Source organism: Petromyzon marinus, chromosome 6 (genome assembly GCF_048934315.1).
Source record: "Petromyzon marinus isolate PM22_M1 ecotype Great Lakes invasive population chromosome 6, UKy_Petmar_22M1.pri1.0, whole genome shotgun sequence".
Taxonomy (NCBI): Eukaryota; Metazoa; Chordata; class Hyperoartia; order Petromyzontiformes; family Petromyzontidae; genus Petromyzon; species Petromyzon marinus.
In genome coordinates this window covers 16,120,972-16,137,770 of record NC_133672.1, presented here as the reverse complement: position 1 = coordinate 16,137,770, position 16,799 = coordinate 16,120,972, and the positions used below count along the sequence as shown (strand labels likewise).

Below are 16,799 nucleotides of genomic sequence, written 5' to 3'. Positions count from 1 at the left end.
GGACTCGAGAAGAGAGGCTGCAGGGCTCGAGCAGGCGGGAGGCCGGGGCCCCGAAGGCCGCAGAGGGGGCGGCAGAGGCGGCGGCGGCTGCGGCGTGGTGGGGGGGGAGTAAAATGGCAGCGACAGCGGCCGAGAAGGTGGACGGCTTTAGCAGGAAGTCTCTGCGCCGCGGTGGGCGCCACAAGCGCTCGCAGGGATCTTCCCAGTTCCGTACCTTCTGTCTCGTCGAGCTCACGCCGTTGCCGCACCTCAAAGGTAACCCCACACACACACACCACCAACACAGCCCCCCCACCGATGGCGGACGGGAGGGCCCTTCAACTCGGGCTCGCTCTCCTGCGTTTGTGGTCGCTCGCAGCGTTTGATTGAAGATGTCGATCGGTGTTTTTTGTTGTTGTTGTTGAAACAGGTGGATAATGTGGGCGAAGGTGTCACCAGACACACTCGTTTATTCCATTCACAACCCCTTATCCCCCACCATCATCCTATGATGCCTTACCCGGCATTTAATCTCACCCCGTCTCTTTCCATTCCATCCTTTCTCTACATCCCACTGCTGGAGCGATCATTTATGCCACCTAACCTTCTTACTTAGCCCTTCTCATCCTTTCCAGCTCTTTAATCCTATCATACCTTAACAGATTCTTAATCTCACCCTGTCCCTCTATTGTCACCCGATCGTGCTTGGTAATTCGTCCGTGCCATAACTCGTCACTCGCACCTGAATGCTGCCGTTCTGATCCCTGGCAAGGTGCTCGGACACGGGCGAGTCAGTGGCCCACCGAGATGCGTTTCAGACCCGGCCAGGGTCCAAACTGTGACCCACGCACTCGTTCTTCAGCCCGTCATTCACTATATTCTGCACACACACACATTAAATAAGACTCGTGTAGAATTTACAGAGACGTACGTGCTTGATTGACGGCGATGTAGTAGTGCACCTTTTGAGAATAACGCCATGTCCTTGGCACATTGTTGATGTGTAACGTGCATAAACGTGACCAATGTAGTGTGAACCAAAATGGCCATGCTTATCCGTCCTGTAATGGTTTAAGTATACTGGGAATCTTCGAATTCCAAAAACCCAAAGAATAATGCTTGTAACATTCAAAAGCATCGTGCTGAACGTAAATTATCCTACTGTATCCACGAACATTCTAAAAATGTGTTAATCGAAAGAGTAACTGAATATCGTGTTAACATAATTGCACATATGAATGCATTTTCACGAATGAGCATATTAACTGCTGGTGGTTTATATATTTTAGTGCAGCCATACCGACATAGACTGCACATTGGAAGAAGAGCTGACCAGATTGCTATTCAGTAGTTCATTACCAATGCCAAGCTATCTTTGGTTTCACAATTGTCTGCCATAAGTGTTGTAATTTTTGTGATATAAATACAACATATACATCATGTATGGCATGAGTTTGGAAGTATTGTTAGGAACTGTTGACTTCTTTTATGGTTATGGTACATTGGGATTTTGTGAAATGAGTTACATTGACACATCTTTGGAAGAGCATATTCCTCAATTGAATGGTGTTGGAATGTTTTTCAGTGAATAGTTTATCACCCACTAAGCTTGTAGTCACATTAAATGTACTACTGTATCTGTTTTATGTCAATATTGAAATGGCGGAAATGTTTATCTGTCAGAATTTGTTTGCTTAACAGGTCACAACATTATTTTTAGAACACTGCAGTTGTGCATTCTAACCTGTAAAGCTCCTTGCCTGGGGCGGCCGTACCCAAAAAGCGAGTCCAGACCAGCAACATTGCGTTTGTCATGCTCCACTCACGGCGTGTGCCATCACCTCCTTTATTATTGTGCTTACAAAGATGATTATTCATGGTTTTAATGTTTGGTTGTTTTGTTGAACAGGACTGTTTAGCAATGCGTTTTCTTTGGAGACGTATCTTAATTTTAAGTGCTCTATGCTTTATAACATACAGTTTTCATAATAACTAATACCTACGTTGGGGCACAATATTGAGAATGTGCACTGGACTATACATATGCAGCTGCAGTCAGTATGCATACATTTTGACTCTTTTGTGAAACATCAAACAAGATAAAAGTTTCTGTTTCTCTCAATAGTCTGTTCATGTTGGCTGCCATAGACGTCTTATCAAAAGTATGTAATACGGAATATTTTATTTTTGTTTCCTGTCCAATGAACGGTATACTTTTAATATGCGCTGCAGTTTTGGGTTAACGGTGCTGACATATACATTTTGGTATAAATAAAATGCATCCAAGAGGCAGTTGCACGTACTGTATGTGTCATTAGCAGTGTGTAGTCAAAATAGTGTGTTACTTAAAAAGTGTGGGTATTATTTCCATTCCATTGTGTGGAAAAATCTAAAATTTTAGCAGCTATGTTTATTAAACGGATACCTTGTCATGGAGTCATGCTTTTGACCCATTTGTGACCTTGCTGGTGCCAAAACATACACTGGAATGACAGAGTCCATCCTTAAATGAGCAGCAGTTAAGGTGCTACTGCTTTTTTATCAAGTGCTGTTTTTGGTCAGCATTACACAGTCTAGGCCTGTACACAATGTGATTCCCCTCCCAGTGTTCCGTAATGCTGGGTCAGGTGTGTCAATGAAACATTAATCCTATTAATATGAGCCCATTTTTTATTGAGTTAATTACAGAATTAAACCATTTGCATTTTTTTGTGATATCATTTATCTTATATATGTAAAAAACCAAGGCTGTTTTGAGACAAAATGCTAAATTTATTCTAATTCTCTTGAGAGTTAATTCACACTGAGACCCACTTTTTGAGCACAGTTTCAGAGAGATAGATTGTCAGTATAAATAGTAAATTACACCACTTTTGATTATGCAAAACATAATTTTTACTCCAATATTTGAAAGGCGTTAATATTAAACTGCTGTAAATTAAATAACACCTTGACCTGCCATTGTGAATTTCAGTCATTGGCTAGCCTCAGCGACTCGTGCACGAGCTGCCAACATGAATGTTCATTACCGCTGTGGCAACTCGCATGCAATGCGAGTGGTGCAATGTCCGTGGGTTTTTATGTCAGATTCTGGTAAACTAGATAAAGCAGAACATTGTTGCCTGTGCACATTTTTGGAATATTACTTTTATAACTGATGGTTTTAGATGATATTTTATTTCATAAACAAACATGTAGGAAGTATTACATTAATTACAAATAATAAAGAACACCACAAAGAAGAATCAATTGTTGTAATTATGGTGTATTTTACCTGTATGTGTTCGTGTGAATGAAGTACGCTAGTTGGGATTCACAACTAGCATGCAGGAGCTTTTGCAGTGTTGTATTGACTGCAGAATATGGTCACTTGTAGCCAAGTGCATTAGCCATGATAGGCTGTATTTTATAACTCTATTGTGGTAATAGCAAAACAGAAATTCAAGTATTAAACATGCTATTTCAAGATATGAAGTGGTGGCCCAATGGTTAATGCACTGCACTATGAATACTGTTTCCTGAGGTTGATTCCCACCCACCCAAGTCAGTGGTGTGATATATGAACCAGATTTCGTCCCCCCTCACGAGCTGGAAATGGCCAACGTGGTTAAGTATGGTCAAACGACCCGCAAGACCTACATGGCCTTTATCCATTGGATTGACAAGGACAGTGGATTGACATGGAATACATAATTACTTAATTGTTTTTTTAAACATGATCAGTATTGTCCAACTGAATAGGTGTCGTTTGAATGTGGGCTATACTTGACTAATTTCCTGTAGGTTTCAATTGTTCTAAACAAGGGCTCTTAAGATATTGCTTTGGAAAAAAAATAGTGGTAGGAAATGGTGAAGTGTGCAAATGGCAGGTTGGGAAGCTTGTGGACAACATGCGAAGAAGAAGGAATAAATTTTGATTTAAAGCTTTCGTGACTGCAGGGATTCATATTATTGGTTCTTTTGGTAAAGTCACGTAGAAGGGAAACAATAAAATAATACAAATATAAAACAATAAAATTCTCACGACGTTTCACAGCAAGAAAAAATTATTGCTGTGGTTTTCACACCTGATGATGATTGCTTTTGTTGCAGTCGAAACGTCGTGAGAATTTAATTGTTTTATATTTATATTATTATATTGTTTCCCTTCTACGTGACTTTACCGAAAGAATCAAGAATAAGAAGAAGGAATGTTTATGCACTTTCCTGGGTCAAAGTGTTTATTCATAATAAAGGTTTTTTGGGTTAGATCTACGTGTTAATCCAAAGTGTTTATCGTTTGCTCTCATGACTAAAAGCTCCATTGACATCTAAACAAACACCACCCTTTTAATATGTTAACCTCCCTTTACAAATTTCAAAAAGTTAAGTAGCTAATTTTGTAAATCAAGAGATGTGTTGTCCAATGGAAATATGTAATGTACCACAAATAATAGATCTGTAATGTGGTGCCAGAAAGATGTGGCACTACTTGAGCATATTGGCACAAGACAGGAAAGTGGAACAGATGACGAAATGTGCAGTGGACACCTACGGGCTCTCTGCCCATGGATTGTGATGGTGGTGATGAATGTGTACATGTAAATATACTGCTGGATAAGAGCTCCTTGCTTTGGGGTCTTTTAACCATACTTCACCACACCGGTCATTACAAGTTGGTGACGACAGGGAGCATATAATTACAGCACAACGACCTGTAATAGTTCATGCACAAAGTGTAATAACCAACGTGACAAGTGGATTACTAGTATGTGCACTGTGATTTGCTTGTGTACAACAATTCATTTATAACTGGCCTTTAAATTTAATTAATAAATTAAAATGTAGTATCTTAGAATGTTTTCGTGTAATTCCATCCTTTTAATAGGTCTCATGGATGTTTGATTTACAAATGAGGAGATATTTTGTTTCGTGGTTATATTTGTGAATTATGTCATCATTTTGTTGCTTTGCAAATTATCCTCATAGATTTATGTATTTTATAGTTGTAGACATTGTCAAGGTTAATTAATGGGACTAAAAGGTATTGAGTTAAATAATGCATTTATGTTACTTGGTTTAGAATTGCCCACTAACTTGAGGGAAAATATCGCGTTGTTTAATGTTTGTTGTGACATCATTACCAGCTGATACCTATTTCAACATGAACAAGTCTTGGTTTGTTGATGGAATGCTTTTATGCAATTTCCTAAATATTGGGGAAATTACTTAGATTTTTTTTACATAATGCTTTAGTTGCTGTTTATGCATATTGTTCACATGAGCTATGTTGACATATACTTTGGGATTTTGTTGTCAACAAAATGTTTGGGTTAGATCGCGTATATATGTTTTGGGCTACGTTTTTTGATTAGTACTTACAAGTGTTGCACTCTGTGAGACATATCTCAATGGTAGTCACCTGGGTTTAAATAAAATAAGCCATAAGTGTTTAAACAGGGCAATAACACGATAATGCACGTATTTTGATTTGTGGTGTAAAATAAAACATTCAAGGCTTGCCAATATTTACACAATAAACAGACAATGTGCTTAAGAACGTTGAAAATTTTACAATTATGTTTTATAGATTGCATGCGCTGAGATTGTAACCTTACTCATGTTGTTCTTTTAATTGTAATTCCGTCATTTTCTCATTTGACGTGAGTGTGTGCATTTTGGTCGTGTAATCACGAGTCTTTGCTAACGTGTTCTGATTATGGCTGCAGATGTGGCAGCCTTGGAACAGCCGGAGCTGTTTGTGAAGAAGCTACAGCAGTGCTGTGTCATCTTTGACTTCATGGACTCCGTGTCAGATCTCAAAGGCAAGGAGATTAAACGGGCGGCTCTCAATGAGCTGGTGGACTACATCACCACAGGCCGGGGCATCCTTTCAGAGGCCGTCTACCCAGACATGGTCCGCATGGTAAGGGGCAATTGTATTCTCATTAGTATTATGCAGATGTGCGTGGATGTGCACAGTTTTAAGTGCAGCATATAAGTCCATGACATTTTCTGATAAACTGTTCATCATACCTACATGTCGATTATTTTTGAGCGAATTATACCTTTTTTGAATTCTACGACATGTTATGCTCGAAAGTACAAAACTCCATTCCATTGACCCCACCATTCACCGGTCTTTTTAAAGACATTGCGTGCAACCTACAGCACATTACAGGACATGTGTAAATATGGAATCCTGCTGTGGTGAGGTGAGAAATCCTTCCTTAACCTCTGACATTTCTTATTATGATGTTAGGGCCCTATTCTAATATAATGCATGTATTTATTTCATAAGCATCTAAATTCAAATGCAGCTCATGACGCTGTACAAATAGGGGACATCTTAGCAGCAAGGGAAATATAATCGGTGGTAGGAGGCTGCAAGACAGAACGATGGCACGTCATAGAGATAGATATCATAGGCAGACAAGAACAGGAAGATCTTGAACCTGGATTTGAATAATAAGGATTTTGACGTGGTGTACAGCTAGGAGGAGGGAGTTTCAGCCTGAGGGCAGCAGAGCAGATGAAGTGATATCCCATTCTGGGCATTAACTAACAGACCAAAGGGCTTGTTAAGAGATTAAAACGATTTGAGAGGGGATACAAGTGAATGATCTTGTATATTTTGAGGAACATGGGAATTAGAGTGTGATGTGATGTCCTTTACAGGTGTGTGTAAGGAGTTAGCCACTTTCTGGATCAATTGGAGTTTGCAGATTAGGGATTTGGGGAGGCCGTAAGGGAGAGGGTTACAATGATCAAGGCAACAGGTGATGATGGCATGGATAACTGTCGCATCAGTAGATATGATGAGGAAGTGAGCTGTGCGGGAGATGTTGCATGATTGTAGGTTGTAGTTCGCACAAAGGTCAAATATGTGAGAGGTCAAGGATAATGCCATGGTTTTGCTCACTTGGCAACCGTGTCCGAGTTAACCAAGAGCATACTGTAGCTTCACTCTGAGTGAATGTATTTTAATATTTATCGAGTATGGATGTATTTACTAGTGTGATAATCAGTTTGGTGGAAAATGTTTGAGTCAATCCAAAATTAGATAGTATCAAGGCACAATAAACAAGTAGACAGTGAGTAGAGAAGTTAGTGGGGATGTATAGCTGTGTATTTTCTGCATATAATTACTGGTAAGTGTGAAATTTGGAGACAAGTTGTCCAACAGGAGGTGGTAGATTGATATAGTAGCTTTTGCTAAATCTGTGTCCATCCAGTGCGACAGTTAACCTAACTTCTTTAACCATCTTGTCATCATAATTGAATTATTGACCTTTATACAACTTAATTTAGAAAACCACAGGACACTCTGCGATGTTGCAGTTGCTGCAGTTTCCCAAATCAGTAGTATAGTTTGTGTGCTGGGTGCTATGTGTGACTCATCACCCAAGGTCTATTGATCGGGTTCTAATGGGGAGCAACATGCAATGGCGGAGCCAGGATTTTTAGGTAGGGGGGGCAACCCCTCCAGCAATGAAAAATGATAGAGGAGTTTTTAGTAAGTAAGGAGTTGTTAGTAAGTAATGAGTTGTTAGTAAGTAAGGACTTATCCCTTGCTTTTTATTCGACGCGTGTTCGGCGATGGCGCAGACATCGATCGAGGGTCGGCATCGTGCTCGCTGAAGGTATGCCTTCAGGGAAGTCGTGTACTGTATACGTAACTGCGCAGAATTCTTTGAGTCACTTTTAACTGCTTTGCCATTTCTTATTGCCAACTATGGACTCAGACTTTTGTCTTATCATCTCATAGAGTCCCTGGCACGTAATAATATGCTACACAGTGGCAGTGGGGGTCGCAAAATGCCTATTTATTACTAACTTGCGAGACGTACCCGGCGTTGCCCGGGCGAAAAATATATTACAAAACTTCTCTTTACAACCTTACATTTACATACACAGATACTAAGCTATTGTGAAAGCCCGGTGTGCCGTTTGTCCATTCCTCCACCAACAAAATTATAAGAGGCTTGCAGAAGTCCAAAAAGTAATAGAAAATATGGGTAAATAGTTGATCGAAAAGGTTTCCATAAATTGTCGACACCCCCCCTCAAAAAATATATTTACCCCCGCATACGTAAAAATACCTACACACCCTACATACAACAGAGTAAGTAGTATCTATTGACTCTGTAGTTGTATCTACTGACTACAGTAACATCTACTGAGCCAGTAGTAGCTACTGACTGTATAGTAGTATGTACTGTCTGTAGCAGTATTTACTGACCGTAGTGGGTATATACTGACTGTTTTAGTATCTACTAACTCTATATAGCAGTATCTACCAACTCGATAGCAGTATCTACTATCACTACAGCAGTGCATACCGACTGTGGTGGTTACCTGCTGTCACTGCAGCAGTGCATACCGACTGGGGTGGTACTTGTTATCACTACAGCAGTGAATACCAACTGTGGTGTTACCTGCTATCACTGCAACTGTGCATACCGACTGTGGTGGAACCTGCTATCACTGCAGCAGTGCATACTGACTGGTGGAACCTGCTATCACTGCAGCAGTCCATACTGATTGTGGTGGTACCTGCAATGACTACAGCAGTGCATACCCACTGTGGTGGTACTTGCTTTCACTACAGCAGTGAATACTGAGTGTGGTGGTAACCTGATATTGCTACAGCAGTGCATACCGACTATGGTGGTACCTGCTTTCACGACAGCAGTGCATACTGACTGGTGGGACGTGCTATGATTACAGCAGTGCATACTGACTGTAGTTACCTGCTATCACTACAGTAGTACATGCTGACTATAGCAGTATATATCGACTCTATAGCACAAAGTACTCACCTGACAGAGTGGCGTGGTGAGGCCTAGTCCCGTGCAGAGCCCCCAGCCTCGCCTAAATTGCCCAGCCGGCCGTGGTGGCACCTGGGCAGGCTGGGGGCTGGGCCGCTATCCCAGCCCCCCCCACCATCCCCCTGCCCGGGCTACAATACTATCTAAGCGCTATAATAGTATCTACCGACCCTATAGTAGTAATTGCACACATTGGGGTGGGGGGAGGCGAAGAGGACATGACACTTTGATGAATTTGCCTCCGCGTTGTGTGTATTTTTTTTGCATTTTGAACGCAAATGAGAAATCCCCTCTCCCTACACCGATGACGCGTGTGCATTGCTAGGGGCAACCCCCGGGCAGCTTTGGCGGTGCGAGGAAATAATTAAATAATGCGGAACAGCACTAAATTGTTAATTTTACTACTTTGAAGTTGATGGATGGGAAAACAAAATAGCGCTGCCTCACCACGGGGCTTACAGCGTGGTACCCGGCTACTTTTTAAAAATGTATACCCCACAGTTTGCGAGCAAAATCCTTCGCAAGTGTGCTTCCACAGAGACAGACAGACGGACAGACAGACGAAAAATGACGTTTATATGTAAGGTAAATCCCAATGATCCGATCGAAATCCCTAATTTCGATCGGATCATTGGGGGGACACGTGCCACCCCAGCCTCCCCCCCCCCACTGGTTCCGTCAGTAGCAACATGCATCATTCACTGAGATTATCACCTCCATGCCATCATCCCAAATGCCACATTTGGTGATCCAAATGGGAATCGTTTAATCTTATATTGCTTACATAGGAAATTAAAATTATTTCCAAGTGTGCATCGCACTGCTTATGAAACAAGTAGTGACAATGCATTACCAACAACATTATCTCCTGGTAAGGCAAAATAAGCTATCTAAATAAAATATTAAATTTAACCAGTTTAGAATGTATCTAACCTATGAATGTCATTGTTTGTCCGTCTGTCTGTGTGTGTGCGCGGCTGACACTTCACGTGGCCTCAAGGTGCACATGGCCTGGCACAAGCGTCGTCGTCGTGACGTCACCGCCACTTAGTGGCGAATGGCGGTTGCTGTGTGTGCGGCCGAAACTTGCGAAGTATTTGGCTCGCAAACCGTGGGGTTTACCTTTTTAAAAAGTAGCCAGGTACCACGCTGTAAGCCCCGTGGTGAGCCAGCGCTATTTCGTTTTCCCATCCATTACCTTTAAAGTTGTTAAATTTGCGATTTAGTACTGTTTTCATTTATTTATTAAAGAGCGAGCACTCGCCCATACCAATTAACACGCGTTCGGTGGGGGTGAGGGCGAAAATTTGTTTCGTGTAAAAAAAAATGCAAAAAATATACACAAAACGCTGAGGAAAATTCTTCACAGTGTGATGTTCCCCCCCACCCACCCCAATGCGTGCAGTTACTACTATACAGTCGGTAGTAACTAATATTATAGCGCTTAGATATTATTAATGTAGCACGGGCGGGGGCATGGTGGGGAGAGGGGGGGTAGATACTACTGTAGGCCCAGTAGATACTACTATGGTCAGTAGTTACTACAGTCAGTAAATACTACTAATCAGTCAGTAGCTACTACTAATCAGTCAGTAGCTACTACTGCCTCAGTAGATACGACTGTACAGTCAGTAGATACAACTACAGAGTCAATAGATACTACTTACTCTGTTGTATGTAGGGTGTGTAGGTATGTATACCTACGCGGGGGTAAATATATTTTCTGAGGGGGGGGGTCGACAATTTTCGCAAACCTTTTAGATCAACTATTTACCCCCCACTTTCTATAACTTTTTGGACTTCTGCAAGCCTCTTATAATTTTGTTGGTGGAGAAACAGACAAACGGCCCACCGGGCTTTCACAATTGCTTGGTATCTGTGTATGTATATGTAAGGTTTTTAAGAGTAGTTTTGAAATCAAATTTTTGCCCGGGCAACGCCGGGTACTTCCCGCATGTCTACATATATAGTATTTTAGGTTGACGCCCATATCTTAAACAATCAAATTGCGTGAGAGGACGATGACATGCCTACTTTGTTCAGTGCTTTGTGTGATATGTATACCGAAGTGTAAAACCTGTTTGTCCCTTTAAACAGATTGCTGGTAATATATTCAGAACTTTACCACCAAGTGACAATCCAGAGTTTGATCCTGAGGAAGACGAGCCCACACTGGAGGCTTCATGGCCACATTTGCAGGTTAATACATGTACATTCATTACTACATGAGAAGCATACTTTTAACTTTTCTGGTGAATGAGCCATGTAACTTGTATTATTCAGATAGAAGTTAAGTACAACATGTAATTATGTTTACAAAGTTCACGATAAGCACTCCCCCCCCCTATAAAAAAATAAAATATTGTCATGTTCATTGAAAACAATAGTTATGTCATATAACTCCAACATAAACATTATCTTTTGCAGATTGTATATGAGATATTCCTCAGATTCTTGGAAAACCAAGAATTTCAACCAAGTATTGCAAAAAAATATATCGATCAAAAGTTCGTATTGCAGGTAAGAAACATTGAGTTTCACAGTAACAGGTATACGTTGTGTACATCTCATTCATAACAATTTTATATTTCCATTGAAAACTGAACTCTTCCAACATCTTGTCAATTCCAGATTCATATCATTTGTCATGTATGTGTCCAATAATATAAGTAGGTTAAATCACTGAAAATATGAAAAGAACACTTTTTTTCAAGAGCTGCACCGCTGTTTGATGAGTAAAAATTATTTATCTCCTTCCCATAATTAGATACATTGTTGTTACTTGGATTCATAAATTTATTCTAGAGTTGATTCTTTTTTTATCTGATTTTAATTGGTATTAGCTGTCTTTATGTCCTGCCTTGTTCTTTCCAATACCCTAAAGGTATTACTCAGATATTATTTGCATAAAGAGTACATACTCAATGCTTACAACCATGATTCAATTCACATATTGTGAGCATAAGAATTCGAAAATTTTACATTCTTAATGCTTACAATCGGAGTGTAATTTCTTACTGAATATATGCTCGGTCGTAATGGGAGTAGGCACGTGACTGGTAGTCACAGCCATAGCAGGAGGCATACTAGATGTGGTATACCATGTGCAAAACTATGTTGTGGGTCACCAACCCAGGCTGAGCTGAAATTAGGCCCTCTGCATACAATTATTGGTGTGGGTGATGTTGAGCAGTGTTCACATTGAATGCTGTGTGATCTGGCTGGCAGCTTCTGGACCTGTTTGACAGTGAGGACCCCCGTGAGCGGGATTTCCTCAAGACGGTGCTTCACCGCATCTATGGGAAGTTCCTTGGGCTCAGGGCTTTTATTAGGAAACAAATCAACAACATTTTTATAAGGTGAGGCTACTGCTCAACGGAGAACTAGGGCATTGTTGTAATCCTTGTGTACTCAAATTACATTGTGTAATTGTTCAAGTTATCTTTCCCTGTATTAAACTCTTACAAAAAACATTTAACAAACAATTACATTGTATTACTACATTGTGTAATATTTTATTTTTTTATGATAATTCCCAAAGCCTTCCAACACTATATTATTGTATTGTTACATTTCCTTTTTCAGGTTTATTTATGAAACTGAACATTTCAATGGTGTTGGAGAGCTCCTAGAAATCTTAGGAAGGTAAGCCTGAATATTAAGTTTTTCCTCTTACAGCATCTGATGACAAGTCATTTTTTTACATTTGGGTATGTCGTAAAGATGGGTTATGTGCTTCCCCAAATATTTTTTGGAAGCGGATAATACAGAATATAGACGTGCGTTTCAGACAATAAAATAGAGACTGAAAATGTGACATTTGTTTCGATGAAATAATTTTGTCATTATATTAACACTAAAAGTGCTACTATGGTTTTGTATGATATTTTAGCATAATCAATGGATTTGCCTTGCCACTGAAGGCTGAACACAAGCAGTTCCTCGTCAAAGTCCTTATACCTTTGCACACAGCGAAAGGACTTTCTCTTTTTCATGCACAGGTAAGATAGGATAAATACGCTTTGAAGTTTAAATTGTGTCCTAGCTTTGTTGTGATTACACACTTTGCTCAATTGTTTTACATACCCATATTATTGTAAATGGAGACGAATGTGATGTATCAATTTGTTAATGCTGCATAATACATTGATGTTTTATTTATTTATTTTCAGTTGGCATACTGTGTTGTGCAATTTTTGGAAAAAGATGCCACATTGACTGAACCAGTAAGTACTGTTTCATTCCTCGCATTAACCAAAGATTATACTGCAATACTCTTACAAACCTGCTCGGGTGACCAGGCTTTCACTGTTATGGAATTTGTTGAAAGATCACAACCCCTTTTTGTGTTTTTTTTTGCAGTGTAGTGAGCCCTATAATGCATACTTTTGAGTATAAAGATCCTTTATGTAAAAGTTTTGGTCTGTATATATATGTACAGTAAAACCTTGGATTGCGAGTAACTTGGTCTGCGAGTGTTTTGCAAGACGAGCAAAACATTATAAATAAATATTAATTTGATAAACGAGCTAGGTCTTGCAATACGAGTAGTAGTACGTATACGCTTTGTCTGCCGAGCGTCACGTGATCACAACTGATATACGAGTGCGTTGATATACGAGTGCTTTGGATTACAAACACGTTTCCGGAACGAATTATGCTCGCAATCCAAGGTTTTACTGTATAGTGCTTGTCACACACTGTAAACGTTGATGTGGAATACTTTCCTAAAAAGTAGATGTTGGTGATAAATATTGCTTTCATACAGATACAACGAATGTTACACATTTAAGGATTGAATATGTTTATGTAAACTTTTACGAATTAAATGCTAACTTAGAAATGTGACTAGAGGCCACCTCTACACCCAAACTGTCTCATCCCTCGCATTAACTTTTGTTATTGATATTTAAGGTAATACGGGGATTGCTCAAGTATTGGCCCAAAACATGCAGCCAGAAGGAGGTGAGATGTGATGCAAACATCCAATTAACAGTTTTAATGTGCACTGCTCATGAAGATGCAGCTATAGTAAACCCACGTGCCACTTAGACAACAATTGTATCTGCACCCTGTATATGGTTATCAAATAGTGCCAAATTGTTATCTCGCTGGGAATACAATTAGTTATTCCCATACTTCTGTGAATAAAACAAATATGCCTGTCGGCGATCTGAAATTCTATTCTTCCCTGCAAAACGTTATGTACTGATGTTTTATAAAGCTGCATTTAAATCGCATATAGGGTATGCATTGAACGCGGATATGGTGACAATATGACAAGATAACTGCTCAATGGGAGCCTCTCTGTTAAAGGAACTGGCTTGATTAAGCACCTTAGCCTTTGCAACATTTGTGCAGCATTTGGTGCTGTTTTCATCCATCACCCTGCCCTTTCTGCCTCGGGCTACAAATGGCTATCCAATGTCATCTAATTAAAATCTCTGCCTGATGGCGTATGGTCTACTTGACTGTGCCCATGATTTATTTTTGCATACATACGATCTGTACAGTTGTCTTGAGTGCAGGAACTCGTGTCCACAACTATTATCTATCTGGTGGATTTTTTAATCCCCGCTCTGTGTATCCCTTAACAGCAAAACAGTTACTTCTAACAAGCAAAATCGCAATAACAATGGTAATGTGTATCTGATTACAAATACGGGGCAAAATGGTGTATGTTATGAGCAGAGCATTTGTCTGGGTTCACATATACTGATTAAAGTGCTGTTTCCTTCCCAGGTAATGTTCCTGGGTGAGGCCGAAGAGATTCTTGATGTAATAGAACCTTCCCAGTTTGTAAAAGTCCAGGAGGCTTTGTTCAAACAAATAGCCAAGTGTGTGGCTAGCCCTCATTTTCAGGTAGGTTACTCTCATAAGCATTGTTTATATAACATGGACATCCAATGTGTGTGTGTATGCTAGAGATCTCTATATTACAATAATGTGGAGGCATTCACCAATACCATGGCTGATTATGAATAATTAAATGAATGTATGATGAACTTCTTTCGCACCACCTGTAGAAAGCACATGCCTTCCATGGTAGCTCCATTCTATTACCCTGGTTGAAATACACAGGGATATGTGTGCAGAAGTTATGGTACTGCTATGTGTGAAAAGTTCTTTACAAGGTGCTGTTGTAACCACTTAATGTTGACTGCTAAGTGAATAAAATCACTTTATTTGCTATGGTGCTGCATCCCATGATAAGCACAGTGGCATGAGTTGCTGGTGTTATTGACCCCTCGGACATTTAACCTTGATGTTCTGATTCATACCGCACTTCTAGGTTGCTGAAAGAGCCCTGTACTACTGGAACAATGAGTACATAATGAGCCTCATAGAGGAGAATTCCAATGTGATCCTACCCATCATGTTCCCAAATCTCTACAGGATTTCTAAGGAGCATTGGAACCAGTAAGTTAGATTGGAGTATATCACGATCCTTTGTTGCTGGTACATTTTCAGAGATGGAATACAATTCATTGTGTATTTTTGTTGTTCCCAGGACAATTGTTGCGCTAGTTTACAACGTCCTGAAGTCCTTCATGGAGATGAATAGCCAGCTGTTCGATGAGCTGACTGCATCTTTCAAGGCCGACCGGCAGCGGTGAGCATCCGGCGACACCAGGGGGCTTTTTACTGTACTCCGTTAACCGAGATTCAGTACTCTCACCATACCATTCATTTCTGACACCTAGTGGCCACTTTCAGCATTTAAAGATTACCCTTTAGCCTGCTTCACGAGTTTGAAATGTTAGCATTGCATTTGTTAATATTAATTCACTTGTTTCTTTTATAGTGAAAAGAAAAAGGAGAAGGACCGAGAAGACTTGTGGAAAAAGCTCGAGGAGCTTGAGCTGAGAAATGCTCAAAACAACAAAATACTGGCAAAATGACATTGTGCTTCCCCAACACAGATCGTCGTCGATTTGGTGAAGGTGTAACAGAAGTATTTTATTTGTCCCGAAATAACCAATGTGCTCAATTTCAAAGTTAAACTGTACAGAGGATGTAGTCGACTTTCATTAGTTTCCTGTGAATATTATGGAGACGAAGTGTTATATGACATTGGGGAGTGAAGACAGGAGATCAGTTCATGGTTCACTCATTACGGATGTACTGCTAAGACTAAGGCCGTGACCATTTGGTGTGAAGAAACATCAGTATCGTCAATGGGCCTTAAACACCCCTGAATGGATGGTTCCTTAAGAGCATCTGTAATCGGTTGCATAATTCAGTATTGGCAGCTGTTCTGTTGTGCTCGGGACACGACTGAAAGACATTGTATCATTCCATTTTTCTTCTGGCTATGCCAGACTTTATTATCCTCCACCTTCTCGAGGCTGTGTCAGTATTTAGAATCATACTTACAGTTGTCCATTAACTTTAGTACTGCCTTGTAGACAGTAACTTCAGAGGTTGGGTTGGTATCTCCATGTAAAACAACGATTCTAAATTCTTGTGCACAGCTGCTATTGCTGATACCAGTGTTGTAACTGTACTTTGAACTGTTCATAGTCTAACACTTGGTTTTGTACAGCGTAAAGTAAAAAAATAAATCCTCATGTTTGTAATTAGGGTGGATTATTTTTCAATTTAGAATGTTTTTCAATTGAAGGTTCGTTTGCTTTTAAAATTGAATGTGTATGAATGGATATAATACCTAAATATTATATCCTTTTTTTGCTTTGGGGATATATATTCAAGTAAACCTGTTTCAGAGCTAACATAATGTGTTTACTTTTGGTTTGGATTTATTTTGGACTGGAAGAAAAATCAAATGTTTTTTGATATATTTATTTATATTGTGCTGTACTGTAGTGTGTTAGTGGGATGTTCCGGACTGAAGCTTTATATAGACTTGCAACCTGTAGGGAGGGAGAGGGATCCTGTGCTTTATTTTTGACAAGCAGATTGGTATAAACCAGCATATTCTATAAAAAAAAAAACCTGTGTCGTGTTATGCTCTGTATTTTATTTTTTAAAAAAAATTGTAAAATCTTA

At 39.9% G+C, this 16,799-nt stretch overlaps 1 protein-coding gene across 1 annotated transcript; it reads left to right on the top strand.

The window, feature by feature from the left end:
• Window positions 1–2: 2 nt before the first annotated feature.
• LOC116939403 (serine/threonine-protein phosphatase 2A 56 kDa regulatory subunit epsilon isoform) lies at window positions 3–16,799 on the top strand. The gene is made up of 13 exons (XM_032947683.2): window positions 3–255; window positions 5,688–5,884; window positions 10,887–10,988; window positions 11,217–11,309; window positions 12,018–12,148; window positions 12,375–12,434; window positions 12,682–12,790; window positions 12,962–13,015; window positions 13,704–13,754; window positions 14,532–14,651; window positions 15,082–15,209; window positions 15,301–15,402; window positions 15,595–16,799. Exons 1-13 carry the CDS (start codon window positions 114–116, stop codon window positions 15,689–15,691), a joined length of 1,386 nt encoding a protein of 461 aa, XP_032803574.1. The 5' UTR covers window positions 3–113; the 3' UTR covers window positions 15,692–16,799.

What these genes read in the sequence shown, in the direction of transcription:
- LOC116939403 (XM_032947683.2), top strand. Translation starts at nt 114, where the DNA reads ATGGCAGCGACAGCGGCCGAGAAGGTGGACGGCTTTAGCAGGAAGTCT. An exon ending in AAACATGCAGCCAGAAGGAG is followed by an intron (nt 13,755 to 14,531) that starts GTGAGATGTGAT and finishes TTTCCTTCCCAG; the next exon opens with GTAATGTTCCTGGGTGAGGC. An exon ending in TTCAAGGCCGACCGGCAGCG is followed by an intron (nt 15,403 to 15,594) that starts GTGAGCATCCGG and finishes TTTCTTTTATAG; the next exon opens with TGAAAAGAAAAAGGAGAAGG.